Genomic DNA, 22720 nt, shown 5'->3' on the forward strand with positions numbered 1-22720 from the left:
AAGTACTGTAAAATTTAAAGAAAAAGAAGAAAAAGTCATACATGTTCTGAATGATGATCCAGAGATGCTTACTATTTGGCATATTTCTTTTGATTCTTTTATCACTTTCTTCTTTAATAGTGTATAAATTTATATCTAGAGTTTTGATCCTAATATTTCATTATAAGTCTTTCATTTGTCATTAAAAAGGCCTTATACATGTAATATTAATGTCGGCATAAATATTCCATTGTATGGATGCACTGTAATTGACTTAACCTTTCTCTTGCTTATTAATGTTTTGGTTATTTCCAGTGTTTTGTGATTATAAACAATGCCATAGTGAGCTTTATTTATGCATAATCTTTATCCACATATGACATTTTCTTGTTAATGGGAAGATTACTGGCCAGAGTGCAGAGATCTGGGTTCTGCTTCTAAGTTGCCATGTGACCTAGGCCTGGGTATCATTTTCCTCATCCAGAAATGATAGGCTGGGTGTGGTGGCTCAAGCCTGTAATCCCAGCACTTTGGGAGGCTGAGGCAGGTGGATCACCTGAGGTCAGGAGTTGAAGAACAGCCTGGCAAACATGGTGAAAACCCATCTCTACTAAAAATACAAAAATTAGCCAGGCATGGTGGTATGTGCCTGCAATCTAAGCTACTTGGGAGGCTGAGGCAAAAGAATCACTTGAACCCAGGAGGCAGAGATTGCAGTGAACAGAGATCGCGCCACTGCACTCCAGCCTGGGTGATGGAGAGAGACTCCATCTCAAAAAAAAAAAAAAAGTATCTTTGAGCTTGACGATCTTAAACCCCTTTCTAACACTAAAGCATCTTTCAGGATCAAGGACTGAATTGCTGTATTGGAGTGGAAGCATGAAAGCAACGCCAGCTGTTTGTCTTCCAAAAAGCTCAGGGGAGGAGAAGCTGCTTCCTTGGGTTTACTCTCGAAAATGTATAGTTGTCCTTGAGAGAGAAGGTTTCCTTGTACAGTTCAAGTACCATTGCTTGCCCTGTGGTTTCCATTCCCTGAGGCAGCAGTGGTGATATTTGTATGTTTGTAAAGAGGGCTATAGGACACTGGGCATTAAGAATGTCAACGGTCCTGACCTCGTTTTACGAACGTGCACGCTTTGAGAATGGCCTCGCTAGACTGGAAGAACTGATCCTATCACCCGTCTTCATTTTGTCTTATAATTTTGTATTCACTTTTTGTTTTACTTTGCCCTTTCTTTTGTTTGCCTTGTGAATTAAGTTTCATCGCAGTCACCTTCCCGGCACAGTCGGGGGATCTGGCCTTATCTCACAATTTCCTGGACATTCTGTGCACCCTTTTCCTCAGGGATGCTTCCTTCACTGTTCACTTCAGCCTGTACTGAGGCTGTATTTCATCTTACCATCAACTTTCTGCCAGCCTCTGCCAGGGATAAATACTGCTCAGTGTGGGCAGGCTTTAAGTGTTGACTTCAAAAAAACAGAAGTAAAGCTGTGCAGGGTGGCTCATGCCTAATCCCAGCACTTAGGGAGGCCGAGGTGGGCTGATCACCTAAGATCAGGAGTTCAAGACCAGCCTGGCCAACATGGTGAAACCCTGTCTCTACTAAAAATACAAAAATTACCTGGGTGTCATGGCGGGCACTTGTAATTCCAGCTACTCGGGAGGCTGAGGCAGGAGCATCGCTTGAATCCGGGGGGCGGAGGTTGCACGGAGCCAAGATTGCACCACTGCACTCCAGCCTGGGCAACAGAGCAAGACCCTGTCTCAAAAACAAAAAACAAAAAAAGCAAAAGCATCACCATGTCATTGCTGCATGGAGGAAATGGGATCTATGCTGTCTCTGTCTCTCCAGCCCTTCCCTGACTGTCCTAAGTGGGTGTTCTTTGCAGCAGACAGTGTCTTCTAGTTCCTAAATTCCCTTGGGGAGAAGCAACAGAATCTTTTGGCTCGTGGTTTAGTTGCTTCTTCTCTGGGCTGAGCTGGGGCGCCGTCTGAGTCCAGTGCAGAGTGGTCTCCCTCCTCTGGCCGCCATCAGAGGGCCCTTTGTTCCCGCGTCCTCCCCCTTCATCAAGATGTGGCCCACACCCCGTGAAGGATGGAAATCCCCGTCACACCACAGCACTCAGCAGACCCGCTCTAAAAGCAAAACATCTTCCATCAACAGAAGGCCTGCTCATCCTGTCTTTATTTCACCTCGGAAAATAAATTGGGGCTGGGATAACTCCTCAGTTATAATTGGATTTGGGGGGTAATCATTTGCCTTGAATATGAACCCGTTTTTGTGCTTGAAGGAAGTTGCTTATGAAACATAATTTTAATAATCATGGATTTTATTTCTTAGTTTCTGTGTCTGCCCTTCCCTTCCTCATAGCAGTTCTGAATGATTGTACTTTTTCCTAAGAAAACTGGAGTCACATTCTTGAATGTAAAATAAATTTATAATGTGAATGACTTTGCTCCCCTGACAGTCATGGGTCACTAAGAATGTGAAATGTGGTGTGTGTGTTTAAGCATTTTGATAAAGCAAAGGGGCATGTCTTTGCTTTGAGTCTCATTTTGGTAAAACTGGTGTCAACTAAGGAATGTGGACTTTGGCTTGCTTTGTCTTGTTCTGTGGCTGTTTCCACCCCCCTGGTCTTCTCCTTTCTTTCCCTCCTTCCTGCTTTCCAGGGCAGTGCTGAGACACGAGCTCCAAAGCAATTTGTTAAGAAATACAGGGTACCAAAGCTGGGCGCCGTGGCTCATGCCTGTAATCCCAGCACTTTGGGAGACCGAGGCAGGCAGATCATGAGGTCCGGAGATTGAGATCATCCTGGCTAAACCTCGCCTCTACTAAAAAAATACAAAAAATTAGCCGGGTGTGGTGGTGTGCGCCTATTGTCCCAGCTACTCCAGAGGCTGAGGCAGGAGAATCACTTGAACCTGGGAGGCGGAGGTTGCAGTGATCCGAGATTGCACCACTGCGCTCCAGCTTGGGCGACAGAGTGAGACTCTGTCTCAAAACAAACAAATAAACAAACAAAGAAAATAACAGGGTACCACTTAGACTCTGAGAAGAATGTACGTTAGGTGACAGAGACACTCTGTCTGTTCAGTCTTGTCTCTCAGTTGTCATCTATCCCCAGGCCTGGTGATAATCAGGAAAGTCAAGACAAGATGCCGCTGTTTTCTCCCAAAGAGTATTTAGTACATATCAGCAAAGGGCAGATACAAACCAAAGTCTCCCAAAGGGCTGAGCAGAGTTTCTGGAAGTCTAAGTTAGGTTCAAGGCCTAGGTGGGATCACAGTGAAAACAGAAGAGAACCCCCCCCCAAAAAAAAAAAGGAGTGAAAAAAGTATCAAAGAACCAAATAAGTTTCCTTTGCGGAGAGGGAGAGAGAGACCTACCCACCACGCTCACGTTCTCTCCTGTTGGTGATCAACCATTTCCTTGCTTCTCTCTCTTTCTTTCTCTCTCTCTCTCTCTCTCTCTCTCTCTCTCTCTCTCTCTCTCCCCACCCCGCTTCATTCCTTCCTCCCTCTCCTCTCCCCTTCCCTCCCTTTTTCTCCCCTTCCCTCTCTCCTCCCCTCTCCTCGCCTCCACTCCTCTCCCTTCCTTTTCTCTCTCTCTCTTTCTTGACAGGGTCTCACTCTGTTGCCCAGGCTCTGGAGTACATTTACGTGATCAGAGCTCACTGAAGCCTCGACTTCCTGGCTCAAGCAATCCTTCTGCCTCAGCCTCCCAAGTAACTGGGACCACAGACACTCACCATTGCACCTAGCTCATTAAAAAAATTTATTTTTTGTAGAGACAGCATCTTGCATGGTAATCCTCTTGCCTTGGCCTCCCAAAGTGCTGGGATTATTGGTGCCAGCCACTGTGCCTGGCTGTTTTTTCCTTTCATATTTTTAAATGTGCTTGTTTATTTATTTTTGAATAGATAACACATTTACTCGATTTGACAACCAAAAAGAGTAGCTCATTGCACATTCAAAATCCTCCCTTCTATTCCACTCCCCATCAACCCAGGTTTCTTCCTGCTTTTCCCAGGAAGCCAAGCTTCTTTCTTTTGAATGGATTCCCTCCAGAGTTTCTTTAGGCATGCTCATATGCAAACGAATACAAGTATGGATTCTTACTTTGCTGTTCATATCTCTCGATCTTTTATTCTACTCTCAATCATCCTTCACTGAGCTTTTTGGAGGAGAAAGACCAGTGGTTGCTTGCTTTGCTTATGCCCGATGCCCTGAACAAGTTCACATGTGTGCTCGTCTTTTTCCTGCAGACGAGGTGGAAAGTGAGAAGTGGTACCTGTCTACAGACTTCCCTTCAACAACCATCAAGACAGAGCCCATTACAGATGAACCACCTTCCGGACTCGTTCCATCTGTCACTCTGACCATCACAGCCATCTCTACCCCGTTTGAAAAGGAGGAACCCCCTCTGGAAATGAATACTGGGGTATGCTCAATTTTCTTCTGTATAAGCAGGTTGGATTAAAAGATACAGATTCTCATTCTCCAATAAGGTGTTTAATCTTTTTGGAGTTAGTGGCTGTGTACATTTAAGGACATGCGACTTTGTGTGTGTATATATACGTATGTAGACATTTAATAAGGGTATGTTGATTTGGTGCCAGCTTCCTTGAAAGCCGTTGTTCAGAAAAAAATTAGTAGCTAAGCTGATTTCATTCCCTCTTTGATTACTGTTATGAAATAAAAAAAAACACAGAACATATCTATGGTTAAAAAAAAAAATTCTCCATGGCACTGATTTTTTAAGCAATGGAACAATCCACGGTTTAGAGTACGTGGCCGCTGGGAATGTGAGCTCCTGTGTAATATTTTACTTTCATAGTGAAATGCTGAGTTGTTCTTACTCAAGTCAGGAACATCCCGCCTATTGCTTCATTTAATAACATGAATAATATTAACAATATTAATAACAGTACAACAATATGAATAATATTACTAGTAATAATGTCACTTATTATTGTGTTACCCATGGAACGCATAAAAAATAAGGATTTCTCTTTACTGGATTCCATGCCTACCGCAAGTAGAATCTAATTCTACTCTACCTTCTTTCTGGGTATTTCCAGTGTCTGGCCACGGACCGGCATCATATTTGCACGTCTTCTTGCAAGTGTTGGAAGCCTGTCTTAGCCCTCCTTAAGTTCAAAGCCTCAGGTTATAAACAATACTTCATTAACATTCCTTAGTCAGATTTTTTTGTCAACAAGATAGAGTGTCTGCCTGTAGCCGGGCATGGTGGCTCACACCTGTGATCCCAGCACTTTAGGAGGCTAAAGCTGCAGTAAGCCGAGATCATGCCACCACACTCCAGCCTGGGCGACAGAGCGAGATTCTGTCTCAAAAAAAAAAAAAAAAAAAGTGTCTGCCTGTTCAGAATAAGGTAACACAGAAGCAGTAGAGTCATGAAAGTGTCACTACATACTCACCTCTTAGTCCGTCTGTGTAGATGATGAAGCGCTGAAGACAGAGGCCTCGGCAGCTGTGCGGGGATTCCTTTCTCAGTAGCTATTTGAGTCTCTTTATTGAGCTGGGCTCCCTGGGCCTATATGACTCTCCTCGTTCCATGGAATTTTAGTCGAGTTATTTTATTTCTTTTTTATTTATTTTTATTTTTATTTTTATTTTTTTGAGGCGGAGTTTTGCTCTTGTTACCCAGGCTGGAGTGCAATGGCGCGATCTCAGCTCACCGCAACCTCCGCCTCCTGGGTTCAGGCAATTCTCCTGCTTCAGCCTCCTGAGTAGCTGGGATTACAGGCACGCGCCACCATGCCCAGCTAATTTTTTTTGTATTTTTAGTAGAGACGGGGTTTCACCATGTTGACCAGGATGGTCTCGATCTCTCGACCTCGTGATCCACCCGCCTCGGCCTCCCAAAGTGCTGGGATTACAGGCTTGAGCCACCGTGCCTGGCGAGTTATTTTATTTCTTTATTACTTTTTTATTTTTTCAGACAGAGTCTCACTCTGTTGCCCAGGCTGGAGGGCAGTGGCATGATCTTGGCTCACTGCAACCTCTGCCTCCTGGGTTCAAGCGATTCTGTACCTCAGCCTCCTGAATAGCTGGGACTACAGGTGCTGGCCACCACGCCTGGCTAATTTTTGTATTTTTAGTAGAGATGGGGTTTTACCATGTGGGCCAGGCTGGTCTTGAACTCCAGACCTTAAGTGATCCACCCACCTCGGCCTCCCAAAGTGTTGGGACTACAGACGTCAGGCACCACACTTGGCCTGGTTGAGTTATTGTAAAGAATGTAACTAGCAAAGCTGGGAGGCCTGGCCTTGCCCCTGTGTATGGGCCAGATAACTCTTCTCTTTTCCCTACCAGGCATCTTATGATTAGATGTCATCAGTCATTAGGAAGCCTGGAGAGAAAGGATGTGGCTTGGTGCACAGTCTCTACCCCAGGGCAAGTTGGTGGAGGCCTGAGACTCTTTCAAAATATACAGAATATTTTGTAGTAAAGTGCCTTTATATTACCACAAAAACATAGAATATTGATATACTCTTGGGCATGAGCATTTGGCTTTCAGCTTTAGAATTCTGAGCGTCCTTTTCTTTTTCTTTTTTATTTTTTTTGAGATAGGGTCTCACTCTGTTACCTAGGCTGGAGTGCAATGGTATGATCATAGCTTGCTGCAGCCTCAAATTCCTGGGCTCAAGTGATTCTCTTGCCTCAGCCTCCCAAGTAGGTGGGACTGCAGGTGCATACCATCACACCTAGCTAATTTTTGTGTTTTTTGGGGAGACGGTGTCTCAGTATGTTACCCAGGGTGGTCTCAGGTAAGTTCTGAGGGTCCTGTCAGCAAAGGTTAAGAACTAAAATGACTCCCTGTCAGGGGAGCTGCCTACACTCCGCTCTTCTCCAGAGTAGGCAGGTTGTCCTGAGAGGAAGACAGAGTGACAAATAGCTCTCCTGAGTGGGTCTTCAAGGCTGTGACTGTTTTTTAAAAACTGTGTTTGAAATTCTTCCTCCAGGTTGACTCCTCGTGCCAGACCATTATTCCTAAAATAAAGCTGGAGCCTCACGAAGTGGATCAGTTTCTAAACTTCTCTCCTAAAGAAGGTCTGTGTGCCCTCCCTGTGTCCCTTTGGGTAATGGATATGGTCTCTGAGTCTACAGAGAGAGGGAATAAGGTGAGAGAGCTGAGATGAGTTTGTATCACAGGTGTGGCTGGCTTTATGAAACAGGTCTGTTCTTTTTTTTTTTTTTTGAGACAGAGTTTCGCTCTTGTTACCCAGGCTGGAGTGCAATGGCACGATCTCGGCTCACCGCAACCTCCGCCTCCTGGGTTCAAACAATTCTCCTGCCTCAGCCTCCTGAGTAGCTGGGATTACAGGCACGCACCACCATGCCCAGCTAATTTTTTGTATTTTTAGTAGAGACGGGGTTTCACCATGTTGACCAGGATGGTCTCGATCTCTTGACCTTGTGATCCACCTGCCTTGGCCTCCCAAAGTGCTGGGATTACAGGCTTGAGCCACCGCACCCGGCCCAAAACAGCTCTGTTCTTAAAACCTAAAAATTTTGCTTCCAAATAAAAATTTTGAAAGCTAAATATAATTTTCCCATATATGCACATGATTAATTTCCAGCTAAGCATTATCCTACTTTTACTTCTAGCCAGGTGATTTTTTTTCAAAACCTTTATGGACTGCTGCTACAAACACTCTCAAACAAGAGAACCACAGCCCTTATTTATCTAGGGGCGAACCCTATATAGCCCCACAAATAAACAATTGACAAAGGCACCTTGCTTGTTTAAAACAACTCTCGTTTCAACTCTTTGTGAAGTAAATTTACACTGAATTATGTGGCCAATTCATTGTTTGTAAGCACTGACTTTGGATGACAACTATTGCAGGGAGCCCCTATCTGTTTGGTCATGTTCATGGCTTACAATTGTGTATCTTTTTGGGCTTCTTGACATCCATCCATTTAGAATTAACTAATGTCATACTTGAGCTTGTCATACTTTTTTTTTTGGTTTGTTTTTTTGAGACAGAGTCTCATTCTGTTTCCCAGGCTGGAGTGCAATGGCACGATGTTGGCTCACTGCAACCTCTGCCTCCTGGGTTCAAGCAATTCTCATGTCTCAGCCTCCTGAGTAGCTGGGATTATAGGCACATGCCACCACACCCAGCTAATTTTGGTATTTTTAGTAGAGACGAGGTTTCGCCACGTTGGCCAGGCTGGTCTTGAACTCCTGGCCTTAGGCAATCCGCCCGCCTTGGCCTCCCAAAATGCTGGGATTAGAGGCCTAAGCCACTGCACCTGGCCAAGGTTGTCATACTTCTACATTTCTCTTTCTCTATATCAGTTTCTTTCTGAATTTCTCTTTGTTGTCCTGTGAAGCCCATAGTTTAGAATCCTGGATGCAGACTCCTGAGCATCATAAAGTCTATTGAAGCTCTCTGCCTTGTTTATGCAGATTCTCCTGGATAGATCCTGTTCTTCTCACTTCTGTGCCTTTATTCATGTCAGCACTTCCCTTTTCATTCATATTTTTTATTTATTTATTTACTGTTTTTTTGAAACAGGGTCTCACTCTGTTGCCCAGGCTAGAGAGTAGTAGTGCAATCATGGCTCACTTCAACCTCATAAGCTTCAGTGATCCTCCCACCTCACCCTCCCAAGTAGCTGGGACTACAGGCATGCACCACCATGCCCAGCTGAATTTTGTATTTTTTGTAGAGCTAGGGTTTCACCATGTTGGCCAGGCTGGTCTCAAACTCCTGAGCTTAAGTGATCCTCCCACCTTGGCCTCCGAGAGTGCTAGCATTATAGGCATGTGCCACCTCACCTGGTCCCATTCATATTTCAGTACAAATTTCAAAGTACGGTTCGTTACTGTGGTCAACAAATAAGAAATTGGCATATACAATTGCCACCAAAAAGCTGTATGTGCTATAGTATATAAATATGAAGATGTAACATATGAGTACTTCTCATGAAAATATCATCTGCCTTCATTCCATTGCAGACTAACTGGATTTGATTTGTGATGGTGTAATCAGGGTTGGCCCTTTTTTTTAACCTTTATTGTCAACAAAGAAAGGATTAAATTTTAAAAGTTAATAGTCCTGACTAGAATCCATATTGAGACACTATTTCTTTGCACTGAATGACAGACAGTAGTGCCTTTCAGCTTCATATACTGCTTCAGAGTAATAGCTTTCATTTGTATAATACTGGTTATGACTATCAAAGGCATCTCGCTCTTTTAATTTATGCTGTGATGTGATTCAGAAGTGTCATCACCATCACAATGAATCCCGTCGTGGCTTCTGAATCTGGGGTCACTGGAGGAGAAATGTTTCCAGAATAAAGTGAAGGACAGCTCTTCCTCATTATCCTGGATAAACAGAGATAAGGAAATTCAATATCCTTGACCGCATCAGTTTCTAGGCAAAGTGGCTTGTTGTCCCCAGACCTTGCAGTAACCCAAGAGCGGCATTTCAAATGATATTTAGAAATCTGATCCTGAGGCGCCTCTGACCAGATCTGTAGCTCTTAATAGGTAGGAAAGACAAGAATTTAAGTTGCTTCACCTGCTTTTCTTGTCATTCTCTTTCTGTCTTTTGTGGGGTGCCCTCTGCTTAGACAGGAGAACAGTATTAGAATAATTTGGCCCCTACCAAGTGAAAGGGACAGGGTGGGTCTAGGTACTTTGGGCTGGTTCTTGGGAACGTAACAGTACGGAGCCCCTATTAGGTTCGTCTGCTTCCCGTTTATTTATTTATTTATTTATTTATTTTTAAAACCATGCAGTGCCGTAATATTCATGACATTAGGGAAACTTTGATTAACACTCTTAGGACTCCTAACCCTACTTCTTAGCCAAGCACCTGCCTATTTAAGGCACATGCTTCCCTTCTTGGGCTACCTGCACCTGTGGCAGGAGTACTGGGAATAGCACGTTTAGGACTATTTTCATATATTCTTTAGCTTTATGAGTGCCCACAGAGAATAAAAAGCCCAGGGACCTCTTTGGCAAGACTGGCAGAGAAAAAGGGAAAGAAGAAACATCGAGAGAAAAGTAGTATGTGGCACAAAGAGAGAGAAAGGGTGGGAGAGAGACAGGGAATGACAATGAGAGAAAAAGAGAAGAAAGAAAAGCATGCCAGGGACGGGGGGACCAGGGTTGTCTGAGGGGGCATCGCCTATGGTGGCCTCAGCTATTCAGGTATTCCTGCAAGAGAGAGCTGCTGACTGCTGCTCGCCCTCTCTGAGGGCGGTATTAGCCCAATTTCACACTGCGGATAAAGACATACCTGAGACTGGGTGATTTATAAAGAAAAATAGGTTTAATGGACTCACAGTTCCATGTGGATAGGGAGGCCTCACAATCATGGCAGAAGGTGAAAGGCACATGTTACAAGGCAGCAGGCAAGAGAGAAAATGAGAACCAAGCAAAGGGCGTTTCCCCTTGTAAAATCATCAGATCTCATGAGGCTTATTCACTACAAGAACAGTATGGGGGAAACCACTCCCATGATTCAGTGATCTCCCATTGGGTCCCTCCCCCAACACAAAGGAATTCTGGGAGCTACAATTCAAGATGAGTTTTGGGTAGGGACACAGCTAAGTCATATCAGGCAGCTATGGGTGAGGTCATATTTCTTGGGTCAGTGGTATCTCAGGAGGACCCTTCCCATCCATAGTACCTTGGGTGGTCTCCATCAGAAGAAGGGACAAGGAGGTGAAGCGCTGAAGCTTCCTTTGACCTTCAGCAGTTAAGTTTCCTGGCTGAGCAGACCCAGTTGTGTGTGAAGCAGCCTGGAGCCATGCTCACCACGCAGCTGCCCTACAGAGGGCTCCATTGTCCTGGGGGCCCCAGGAATGAAGCATTTACCTGCCATTATCTCCCTTGGCTCAGTAGCAGTGTCTGGCACAACAGAAATTCGCGCTGTTCAGAAAGAGCAGTGAGACCCAAGAGTGCTTTTGTTCATGAGGAGGCCTGGTGGGATTCCTCCTTCACAAGCGCATCTTTGCTGCCCTGTAGATGCCCAATGGATGCCAACTAAGGCTCCATAGGCCCTGGCAGAGAGGGTGTTGTGCCTCCCTAAGGAAGGGCGAGGGAGGCTTTGGAGGAGAGAGTCCCCCCACTGCACTGCCACTTACTTTTCCTGGGCCCACTTCCCTATCCGAAGATGGATTTCATGTTTTCTGAATGAAGAATTCCTGGCGTCTTGCCTATGGGCCTGACCATGCACATTGCTCCAGAAACAAACCGGCTTTTTTCCAAACAGCTGCTGGGAACCCCCATGGGTCCCCAGGCTTTGCTATTAAAAAAAAAAAAAGAAAGAAAAACTTTAAAAAGTGCATGATACATTAGCATGATTTAGAAATCAAACTATGTAAACTATCTCAAAATAATACAGTGAAAAGTTTTGTCAACACCCTGTTGCAGTCTACCCTGATTTCTCCCTGCCCGCCTCAGTTTGCACTATTTTATTTTATTCTATTCTATCTTATTTTTTGAGGTGGAGTCTCGCTCTGTCACCCAGGCTGGAGTGCAGTGGAGCAATCTCAGCTCACTGTAACCTCCACCTCCTGGGTTTAAGCTATTCTCCTGCCTCAGCCTCCCAAGTAGCTGGGACTACAAGCATGCCCATGCCTGGCTAATTTTTGTATTTTTAGTAGAGATGGAGTTTCGCCATGTTGGTCAGTCTGGTCACATACTCCTGACCTCAGGTGATCTGCCTGCCTCAGCCTTCCAAAGCGCTGGGATTACAGGCGTGACCCACCGCGCCTAACCCCTGACTGCACTCTTATTGATAAGTTTCTTGTATATGCTTTCAGTGTTTCTTTTTGCCATTACAAGCAAATGTGAGTCTATATCCTCTTTCTCTCCTTTTTCATACAAAAGAAGGACTCCCATATCCACCCTCTGCACCATCTGCTCATGGAGGCTCCTCACGCTTTAGTTCGCTTTTGTGCACGTCAGTTGTGTCCTGGTTTGTGGCTGTGGGATGGATGAGATGTGCTTCCTTTTTTTCAGCCCCAGTGGATCACCTGCATTTGCCGCCCACTCCCCCAAGCAGTCACGGCAGCGACTCGGAAGGCAGCCTGAGTCCCAACCCATGCCTGCACCCCTTCAGCCTGCCTCAAACCCACAGCCCCTCCAGAGCCGCACCCCGGGCCCCCTCCGCCCTCTCCAGCTCCCCTCTCCTCACGGCTCCTCATGTAAGTATGCATGGGCACTCCCAGACCAAAGGGAACCCTCTCCATTCATTCCCATGGGGCTTTATCCAGAGCAGGACCACGCAAGGCTGCTTGTTTTTTACTTTCATCAAGAAGTTTCTGTTTAATGGCGAAAGTCATGATGTGGTCAAGAGTGATGATGTCAGCCCTAAAGAAACTTTTTTTTTTTTTTTCTGTTGAGACTGAGTTTCGCTCTTGTTACCCAGGCTGGAGTGCTATGGCGTGATCTCAGCTCACTGCAACCTCCTTCTCCTGGGTTCAGGCAATTATTCTGCCTCAGCCTCCTGAGTAGCTGGGATTACAGGCAGGCACCACCATGCCCAGCTAATTTTTTGTATTTTTAGTGGAGACGGGGTTCACCATGTTGACCAGGATGGTCTCGATCTCTTGACCTTGTGATCCACCTGCCTTGGTCTCCCAAGGTGCTGGGATTACAGGCTTGAGCCAATGCGTGTGGCCTCTTACTATTTTTTTTAAATTGCATTTTAGGTTTTGGGGTACATATGAAGAACATGCAAGATTGTTGCATAAGTACACACGTGGCAGTGCGATTTGCTGCCTTCCTCCCCATCACCTATATCTGGCATTTCTCCCAATGCTATCTCTCCCCAACTCCCCACCCCCTGCTGTCCCTCCCCTGTTTTCCCCCCGACAGACCCCAGTGTGTGATGCTCCCCTCCCTGTGTTCATAGGTGGGTGTTGAACAATAAGAAACTTTTTAAGAACTGTCCGTACCTCTCACCTTACTACCACCATTCTCTTGGTTTCCACATGCACTCTTCCAGTTTTTATTATTCGTATGTTTATTTTACAGAACTGTAGACATGAGGAATACAAATTTTGTTTTTTTCTCCTCAAAATTCTATCATAAATATTTGCATTAATTTGACGGTCCTTGTGGCCTATGTCATAGTGAATGCCTTTTATATTTTAAATAAGCAATTTTTGGTGAATTTAAAATTATTCTGAGATTAAATTCTTTGATGCCTAGAGGTCAAAAACAGTTTAAGCCTTTTTTTGTGTATCGTATGGCTCTTAATCCAAAAACTCAGATCAGACATCAAGAGCCATCACCCATCCCTCACATACACGAGGACACCATAATAAAGAAGAATAGGTCATTAATTTCTTATTGTTCTAGGGGTGAATTGATTTCTATGAAATTTACAAAATTATAATCAGCTTTTTTGAATTTACGGTATCACAACGAGCGAATTTAAATAAAATGAGATGTTTAAAAATTCTGTAAGAACCATCCATCCATTAACATAACTTAGAAATTTTGGATTGATCCAGTCCCTGAAAGTTTTAGATCTGTAACCACATTCTTATATTTCGCCATTACTGAGGACAAGGGAATTCACCTTTCCATTCTTTCTTCACCTTTTCAACTTGAACTTGACTTCACTCCTTGGATGACTAGAATAGTTTGTATCTTATATACCTGTGTGTACTGCTATGATCAGTCCATCCTACATGTTTATGGAGGAACCCTTCCCCACGTCAGACCATCTTGTGTTTCCCTGCTACCTGTTGGCACCAAGCCCTGACACCTTTACTCATTATCAGGTGCCCAACCCTCTGCTGCTTCAAGAACTCCTTACCCACACTAGGCAGAGTGGCATCTTCAGTGACTTTTCAAAATACTGCCTTTTGCTTAGAATGCCCTCTTCTCTCTTATGTAAATCACCCCCTTTCTTTTGGGAGGCCCAATTAGAGTCTCATCTCCAGCCCTAAACCTTTCCTGATCATATAACTCATAGCAGTGTTTTCTTACTTCAGATTTGTAGTGCACCTTTAGCGAATGTATTAGTCTGTTTACACACTGCTGATAAAGACATACCTGAGACTGGGCAATTTACAAAAGAAAGAGGTTTAATTGGACTACAGTTCCACATGGCTGGGAGGCCTCACAATCATGGTGGAAGGCAAGGAGGAGCAACTCGTGTCTTACATGGATGGCAGCAGGCAAAAAAGAGAGCTTGTGCAGGGCAGGCTCTTAATACCATCAGATCTTGTGAGACCTATTCACTATCACAAGAACATCATGAGAGAGACCCATCCCCACTAAGTTCAGTCGTCTTCCACGGGGTCTCTCCTACGACACGTGGGAATTATGGGAGCTGTAAGATGAGATTTGAGTGGGGACACAGAGCCAAACCATATCAGCTAAGATTACAGTTTAGCATTTAATTACTCTTATCTTTTTATGGGTATCAATTTAGTCTCACAGTGTTGATCACAAGCTACTTGAGAGAGAGAGTTTTTTGAGTCCTCCATGGCATTTAGTATGGAGCTAAAACGCAATAGTGATTGTTTGATTAATTATAAGCATAGCATTCTCCTGTGACTTCCCTGAGATGGGATACTGTTCTTGCCTTCATTGCTGATGGACAATCTAAGACCACTGAAGCCAGAGGCTTCTGTGAAAAGAGCCTGCAGGTGTGTCCCTGGGTGCTCTAGACCTGTAGCTAAAAGTAGAGGAGAGAAGAGACTCCTGGTGTGTAGAGAGCACCTTGTAAAATTGCGTTTTTCAGAAGGAGAACAACAAAACTTCCACAAAGCAAGGCTGCAAATGAGTGAATCCTTCATCCACTCCAAGGCCAGGACATCTTTAGGGATGTGGGAAATGACTTCTCTACTTTTTCTTTTCATGTTTTAGTGAGTGGGGTGCTTCCTGGGAAATAATGGGTGGAGGCTTCTTTATTCTTTCCCTTGAATTATAATCCCTAGGTTGTAACACTAACATGGGAGTATCTTCCCCATCTTCCCGTGCCCTTCAAAATACCCATCTGTCACCCAAAGCAGACAGGGCATCCTTGTAACAGATTCTCAACACCCCATTGGGAGGTGATTCTTCAGTGGTCCCAGTTCTTTTTTTTTTTGACCCTTTTTTACTCCTTGATCTTCACAGAAACTGCAGGGATCAGGCCCTCTGGTCCTGACGGAGGAGGAGAAGAGGACCCTGATTGCTGAGGGCTATCCCATCCCTACCAAATTGCCCCTGACAAAATCAGAGGAGAAGGCCCTGAAGAAAATTCGGAGGAAGATCAAGAATAAGGTGAGCCCTTCAAATCCAGGCACTTCTGCAGCAGAGACATGAGCAGAATCGAGTCAGCATGCCCTTCCCTGCCTTCCAAAGGGCCAGCACTAACCCATCCTGTGGTGGAGATCAAAGCCCAGCCCTTCCCTTCTCTAGGCCCTGGGGGGACCACCCTCACCACTTACCTCTCCCTTCCTCCAGGCCATCCCATTCCTCCTGAGGCCAGCAGACTCCCAAATCAGTGTCTACTTCATTGGTACCCATGATGAGACATTCAGGGGCGGGAGGAAGCTATTATAACTTCCCCCTTAGGGAAATTATAATATGATTTAATTTATAAATTAAATATTATAAAATATTTTATTTATAAATATAAAATATTTTAATTGATAAATCTAATAAAATTGTTTTATTAAAAATTAAATAAAAGGCTGAGATTTAAAAAAAATAAACGTAAATTGCAGGAAAAATGCAATTTAGGTTTTTTTTTTTTTAAATCTCAGCCTTTTATTTATTTTATTTTTATTTTTATTTTTATTTTTATTTTTATTTTTCCTGAGACAGAATCTTGCTCTGTCACCCAGGCTAGAGTGCAGTGGCACCATTTCGACTCACTGCCACCTCTGCCTCTCAGTTCAAGTGATTCTCCTGCCTCAGTCTCCCAAGTAGCTGGAACTACAGGCATGCGCCACCATGCCCGACTAATTTTTGTATTTTTGGTAAAGACAGGGTTTCACTATGTTGGCCAGGTTGGTCTTGAACTCCTGACCTAATGATCCACCTGCCTTGGCCTCCCAAAATGCTAGGATTACAAGCATGAGCCACCGTGCCCAGCAATCTCAGCCTTTTAAATTTTGGGTTTATGATATATACAATAGTTTCCTCTAGTAGACCTATGTATATGTATTTTATACATCTATGTATATAATACAGCATATATATGTGTCATATATATAAAGTACAAATACACTGAGAGTGCTTGGTTAATTTTTTTTTCTTCGTAGGGTTTTGTGATTACAAAACTTCTGCAGTTTGCCAGTCTGTGTTTGGACTCAGTAATCTCCTAGCCCTAGACCCCTCAGTGCTGAGCAGGACTAATGAAAACCAGGGGCATGGCTGAGGCACAGGCCTATCAGGAGGGAGGGGGCAAAGGGCGAAGGAAGACAAGCTTAGTGTCACTCTATCCGTGCGCAGAACCAGCAGCAAGTTGATGTCTGACCAAGCCTGAGCTGTCTTATTTTATAGATGTAGTTCAGGAGGTGCAGGAGTTCAACTCATTTATCTGAGACCACACTGATGGCTTGTGAGCCACATGTTCTGGTCTGGCTCCTCACTCCGTGTCCACTTTTTTTCTTTTTTCTTTTTCTTTTTTTGATACACAGTCTCACTCTGTCACCCAGGCTTGAGTACAGTGGTGTGATTTTGGCCCACTGTAACCTCTGCCTCCCAAGTTCGAGAGATTCTTCTACCTCAGCCTCCCGAGCAGCTGGGACCACGGACACATGCCACCATGCCTGGCTAATTTTTTTGCATTTTTAATCTAGATGGGTTTTCACCATGTTGGCCAGGCTGGTCTGGAACTCCTGACCTCAAGCAATCAGCCCACCTCGGTATCCCAAAGTGTTGGGATTACAGGCGGGAGCCACCGCACCTGGCCACTCTGTCCATTTTATGGGGGGCCTAGTTTGTAGGAAAATAGGTGTGAGTTTGGCAGCTGGAAACCCAGGAGGACAGAATAGGTGACTAGTCGATGAACCAGCAGCTTAAACAAATGGCAAGCAGCTTGCAGAAGTGAGCAGGGCTTCGGTGACTTCTGTGCGAACCACCTCCCGTCTTAACGGGCTCACTTACAGAGCTGGAAATTAATCATGCTCCTCCCACCCCTCTCTCTCAGATTTCTGCCCAGGAAAGTAGGAGAAAGAAGAAAGAATACATGGACAGCCTGGAGAAAAAGTAAGTCTGCTGACAAGCTGTTGTGTTTATGGGGTAGTATGCGCAGAGAAATGTGAGTGTGCGAAGAAGCTGGCAGAAGCAGTTAAATTCCTCTTTCAGGCTGCCTTGGAAACCCGGTGGTTTATCAGCCATATTTTGCCTGCCACCTAGTGGTTATTTGGAGGGGACGTCTATAATAAGGAAAGAAGTCAAAGTATCTTAGTAGGCATTTGACTCACACCGTTTCCAGCCAAGGATCTCGAGTCCTCAGAGACTTCCTTTTAAACAAATACCAGTATTAACATTCCTGCACGTTCCTGGAACTCCTAGGAGGAGGAGCCCTGTTTTAGCTGAAAGGATCAGTCACTTCCTCGGCTCCCTCTGGCTACACTCCCTCATGCTCTAGAGAGGGCACACAGGGAAAGAAAGAAAGAAATCAGGTTGGCAGCCTTTATTTTCCAGCCACTCTAATTCATGCCCTATGTGAGTGAATTTTTGGAAAAACACTTGAAGGCAATCTTTGTTCTTTTGAAAAGTCTGTAATATCAGGCGGGCTGTTAGAGAAAGGTGAATTTAAAAAGGTGAATTAAGAAAAAGACAGTTTGGTCTTAGCCCTAGAAGTTCGTTTTTCAGTGAACAAACCCAGATCTTTTTAAAATGGGCATGAGGCCCCAAGCCCAGAAATGAACTTCATGTGGGTCTGGGGAAAGGAGTGGCTGGTGGTTCCTGGCTGTTTCTAGAAGTTACTACGGAAAGTTTAGTGCTTCCATCACCTGACTTAAATACTGGTAATACAGCATTAAGTATGCTCAGTTCTCCATATCTGGGGTTTCAGCATCCTCAGATTCAACCAACCATGGGTTGAAAAGATTCAGAAAAGAACCTCAGTAGTCTGGGTGTGATGGCTCACTCTTGTAATCCCAGTGCTTTGGGAGGCCAAGGTGAGAGGATTGCTTGAGCTCAGGAGTTCAAGACAAGCTTGGGTAACACAGCCAGACCCCATCTCTACAAAAAATTTAAAAAAATTAGCCAGGCCTGGTGGTGCATGTCTGTGGTCCCAGCTATTTAGGAGGCTGAGAGGGGAGAATCACTTGAGCCCAAGAGGTTGAGGCTGCAGTGAGCTGTGATGGTGCCACTGCACTCTAGCCTCGATGATAGCATGAGACTCTGTCTCAAGAAACCAAAACCAAAACAAAACAACTCAATTAAAAAAAAAGACTACAACAATAAAAGTTAATGTAACTAAAAATACAAGATAACACATATTTACACAGTATTAACATTGGGTTTGGTATTATAAGTGACAAGGAGATGATGCATGTATACTGGAGGATATGTAAAGGTTATATACAAATACGACACCATTTTCTGTCAGGGACTTGAGCATCTGCAGATTTTGGTATCCATGGGGCGTTCTGGAACTAATCCCCCTGAATGCCATGGGACGACTGTGGTCCCATGCTGTCCTACCATTTTCTATGGGCATCCAGGGTCAAGATGTTTCTATGAAAATCTCTTTATTGTCTCTTTTGGGCATGTGTGCCCCAGCACCGGGATTCCTTGTCCGGGGTTCTTGTCCTGCCTCTTGCCCTGTCCCTTGCTGTCTCTTCACTTCTTATCAGTCCTGGTAAGACTGCAGCCGGGAGTATCCAGATTACTGTAGAACAGAGGGAGAAATATGATGGGCCTTGGGCACACTAGGGAGGAGGTGACAGGAAAGAAGATTGTAACACCCTAAAAGAGGTTCGTATTTTGTACCATCTCTATTCATCTTTCATTATTATTATTCAGGCACTTGTCACTCAGCTCCCTCGTTTTTTTTTAGAAGGAGTCTCAATCTGTCACCCAGGCTTGGAGTGCAGTGGCATGATCTTGGTTCACTGCAATCTCAGCTTCACAGGTTCAAGCGATTCTCCTGCCTCAGCCTCCCGAGTTGTTGGGATTACAGGCACATACCACCATGGCCGGCTAATTTTTTGTATTTTAGTTTCAGCATGTTGGTCAGGATGGTCTCGATCTCCTGACTTCATGATCTGCCCGCCTCAGCCTCCCAAAATGCTGGGATTACAGGTGTGAGCCACCTAGACCAGCACTTTTTTTTTTTTTTTTTTTTTGAGAAGGAGTCTCACTCTGTCGCCCAAACTGGAATGCTGTGACGTGATCTCAGCTCACTGCAACCTCTGCCCCCCAGGTTCAAGTGATTCTCCTGCCTCAGCCTCCTGAGTAGCTGAGATTCCAGGCATATACCACCATGCCCAGCTAATTTTTGCATTTTTAGTAGAGATGGGGTTTCACCATGTTGGTCTCAAGCTGCTAACCTCAAGTGATCTACCTGCCTCAGCCCCACAAAGCGCTGGGATTACAGGCATGAGCCACCGCACCCAGCCCCAGCTCCCTCTATTTTTTTTTTTTTAAGTCTCTTCATCTTTCCATTCTTTCTCACACCTCCATGGAGTAGCAGGTCCCCCTCCCCTGCTTTTCCTCATCCCCACCTACCCTCCACCCTAGCTCCTGGCTTAGCGTTTGCTCTAGGGATAATAATTTTCTTCTTCCTCCTTCCTTTGTAGAGTGGAGTCTTGTTCAACTGAGAACTTGGAACTTCGGAAGAAGGTAGAGGTTCTAGAGAACACTAACAGGTAAGTGTCACTGGAGTGAGAGTCAGCAGCACTGCCAACATGGAAGGTATGGAAGGAAGGGGATAGAATCCAGAACCAGAGATGGCAGAAAAGTGGAGGAGGTCACAGTGAAAGCGCAGTTGTGCTGAGATGCTCAGCATGGCCAAACTCCACCCATGCACTCCTGCTACACACACACGTGCACACACGTGCTACTCTCATGCACACACACCCATATGCACACATAATCTCACATTCACATCCACAGTACACATAGGTGCACACTCATGTGCACACACACACACACACATGCACACATACATGCATATTCTTTACTTTTCCTAAATGATATAGGATTGAAGAAGAAGCTGATCATGACAAGGACTATTGCCAGGGAGTTAAAAAAAGAGGCTTAGAGGAGAATAAGGTCAACAAGTCTGATTCTCCTGAAAATGACATCAAAATTTAGAGATAAACAAGAAGGCACTGGCCATTTCATTGGAATCCAGTTTTAGTAACAAATGATACTTATTAGTTTTAAAAAAAGAGAAAATCATTGTTTTTAAATTAGTTTTTAAAAATTAATTAGTTTATTAATTGATTGCATTTCAAACCCATCTAAAATAATAATTGCACCAAGTTGATAAATTCCTCCGGTACTTGCTATGCCAAGCATTGTTTTAAGCACTTTACAGCTATGAACTCATTTAAACCTATGAGGTGGCATTATTATTATTCTCAATATATGGAGGACATAACTGAGGTCCAAGGTCACACAGTAAATGCAAAAGCTGCATTTGAACCCAGGCAGTCTGGCTCTGGAGTCTTTATACGGGAGGAGTATGTGGAGATTTATGCCTGGGTCATATGCAAGAGAAAGGGATGAAGGTGAGGTTAAGAAACTGGCATTTTGGTGGGTTTCATTCAGAACGTATGTGTTCGTGTGCTCACACGATGCGTACCTGTGCTGTGACAATGATTTCTTAGTCAGAGAATCCTGTCACCCTGAGTGTTAGAGAGCCAACAAACTCAGCAGAGAAAAATGGACTTACTGGGTAGACAAAAATTTAATCAGATTAAGGGTCAGCATTAATGCCCAGTAACAATTGTGCAAATATTAAGGGATCAGTTTAAATCTCTTTGCATATTATTTGATAATAACAAATGAATTTAATTCCCATTTCCTGATTCTTCATGGTTTGTAGCTCAAAAAGCCAGCTAATACACACATAAGCTAAAACTACTGTCTGTGGGATCCCACTGAAATTTCCTCCGCTTTTCGGGGAACCTGTGCTCAGATAGCGCTCAGGAACAGTTCATGGCAAGTGTTCTGTAAGACAGATCACCCAAAGGGAGGAAGTGCCACCAGCCTAGTGTGGCATTCCCTTGGTCTCCTGAGTCCAGAGAGCTGGTTTCGCCGCTTGCCTTTGGCCATTAGTCTCCTGGGGCTTGCTCTTTTTTTTATGTCCACTTTCACTCCCCTGCGGGGATTGCCTGGGGTGGCTCTGGTTCTTTGGGTACTGCTCCTCCAGACAGCATCAGTATCCTTGTCTTTAGCATCCTGAGCAGATAGGTGTTCCCGCACCCATCCTGGCACTCGCTCCCGCAGAAGCCCCATGCTCATCATGGGTGGGTGGGGCACATCCTGGCCAGGAACTGGTGAAAAAGGGAAGAGCAATCTGTCAAAGACCACTTTGGAGTTTGTGTTCAGTTTCGTCCTCTACAGGCTGTCAGGCCTTCCCTTGGCCACGTGGGGGTAGCAGAGGCACAGCAGGGATGTGTTGGGGCAAAGTGGGGGTGAGTGAGGGAGAAGGACCTACTGGCCACCTTGCCTGGGAAGGGTCTCCCCTCCCCTGCCCTCCCCTGCCCTCCCCTGCCCTCCCCTCCCTTGCCCTCCCCTCCCCTCCCCTCCCCTGCCCTGCCCTCCCCTCCCCTGCCCTCCCCTCCCCTCCCCTCCCCTCCCCTCCCCTCCCCTCCCCTGCCCTCCCCTCCCCTCCCCTGCCCTCCCCTCCCCTCCCCTCCCCTGCCCTCCCCTCCCCTCCCTTCCCCTCTCCTGGTTGACTGTGCTGATTGTTTGATCCTTCCCTTCCCCTTCCCCCTTTCCCCTTTTCTTTTCCTTTTCTCTTTTCTCTTTTTTCTTTATTTTCCTTCCCTCCCTCCCTCCCTCCCTTTCTTCCTTCCTTTTCTTTCTGTTCTTTTCTTTCTCTGTCCCTCCCTCCCTTGCTCCCTCCCTCCCTTCCTCCCTTCCTTCCTCCTTCCCTCTTTCGATCCATCCTTCCACATTTTTATTTTTGTTTGCTTGTGTGAATCAGATATCCAAATAAGGTCCATGTGTTCAAACTGTCTGATGTGTCCATTACATACCTCTTTGTCTGTAAGTTCTCTTTCATGCCTCTGCTTGTTATTTAGTAAAAACCGAGTCAGTTGTCCTATAGAGCTTTCCGTGGTCTCGGTGTACTTATGATATCCTTGTGGTGTGCGTTAGCACAGTCCTACGCCCACTACAGACTCTGCTTGGTTTGGTTTCAGTTTTGGGTAAGAAGTCTTCAGAGTTTCCACTACATGCTTCCCTCAGAAAGAACATAAAAATCGGTTATTTGGTTCTCAACAATTTATAGATATTGCTAGAGAGATCAATACATTAGTGGTTTGAAAGTAGCTTTATGGAATTCAGTCATTTCTCCTCCAGTTATTAGCAGAATATTTTTCTAAAGCAGACTGTTCATCATTAATGAACATGGGTGCGCAGGTAACTCCAGGAGATGCTGATTTCATTGTGTTTGGCTATCTACCAGCAGAGGGATTGCTGGGTCATCTGGTAGTTCCATTTTTAATGTGTTGAGGAGCCTCCACACTGTTTTTCATAATGGTTTATTAACTTACATTCCCACCAACAGTGCAAAAGAGTTCCCTTTTCTCTGCACCCTGGCC

The 22720-nt window shown here is 44.9% G+C and overlaps 1 protein-coding gene across 2 annotated transcripts in view; it reads left to right on the plus strand.

The window, feature by feature from the left end:
• Positions 1-22720, plus strand: part of CREB3L2 (cAMP responsive element binding protein 3 like 2) — a 140856-nt gene that overhangs the window by 93072 nt on the left and 25064 nt on the right. For both annotated transcript variants that reach the window (XM_003929746.4, XM_010340364.3), the window contains exons 3-8: positions 4246-4421; positions 6970-7057; positions 11997-12181; positions 15114-15260; positions 17137-17195; positions 19742-19810. In XM_003929746.4, the coding sequence (XP_003929795.1) occupies positions 4246-4421; positions 6970-7057; positions 11997-12181; positions 15114-15260; positions 17137-17195; positions 19742-19810 (724 nt within the window). The remainder of the gene's footprint in view (positions 1-4245; positions 4422-6969; positions 7058-11996; positions 12182-15113; positions 15261-17136; positions 17196-19741; positions 19811-22720) is intronic.

This window comes from Saimiri boliviensis, chromosome 10 (assembly GCF_048565385.1).
Source record: "Saimiri boliviensis isolate mSaiBol1 chromosome 10, mSaiBol1.pri, whole genome shotgun sequence".
Classification (NCBI taxonomy): domain Eukaryota; kingdom Metazoa; phylum Chordata; class Mammalia; order Primates; family Cebidae; genus Saimiri; species Saimiri boliviensis.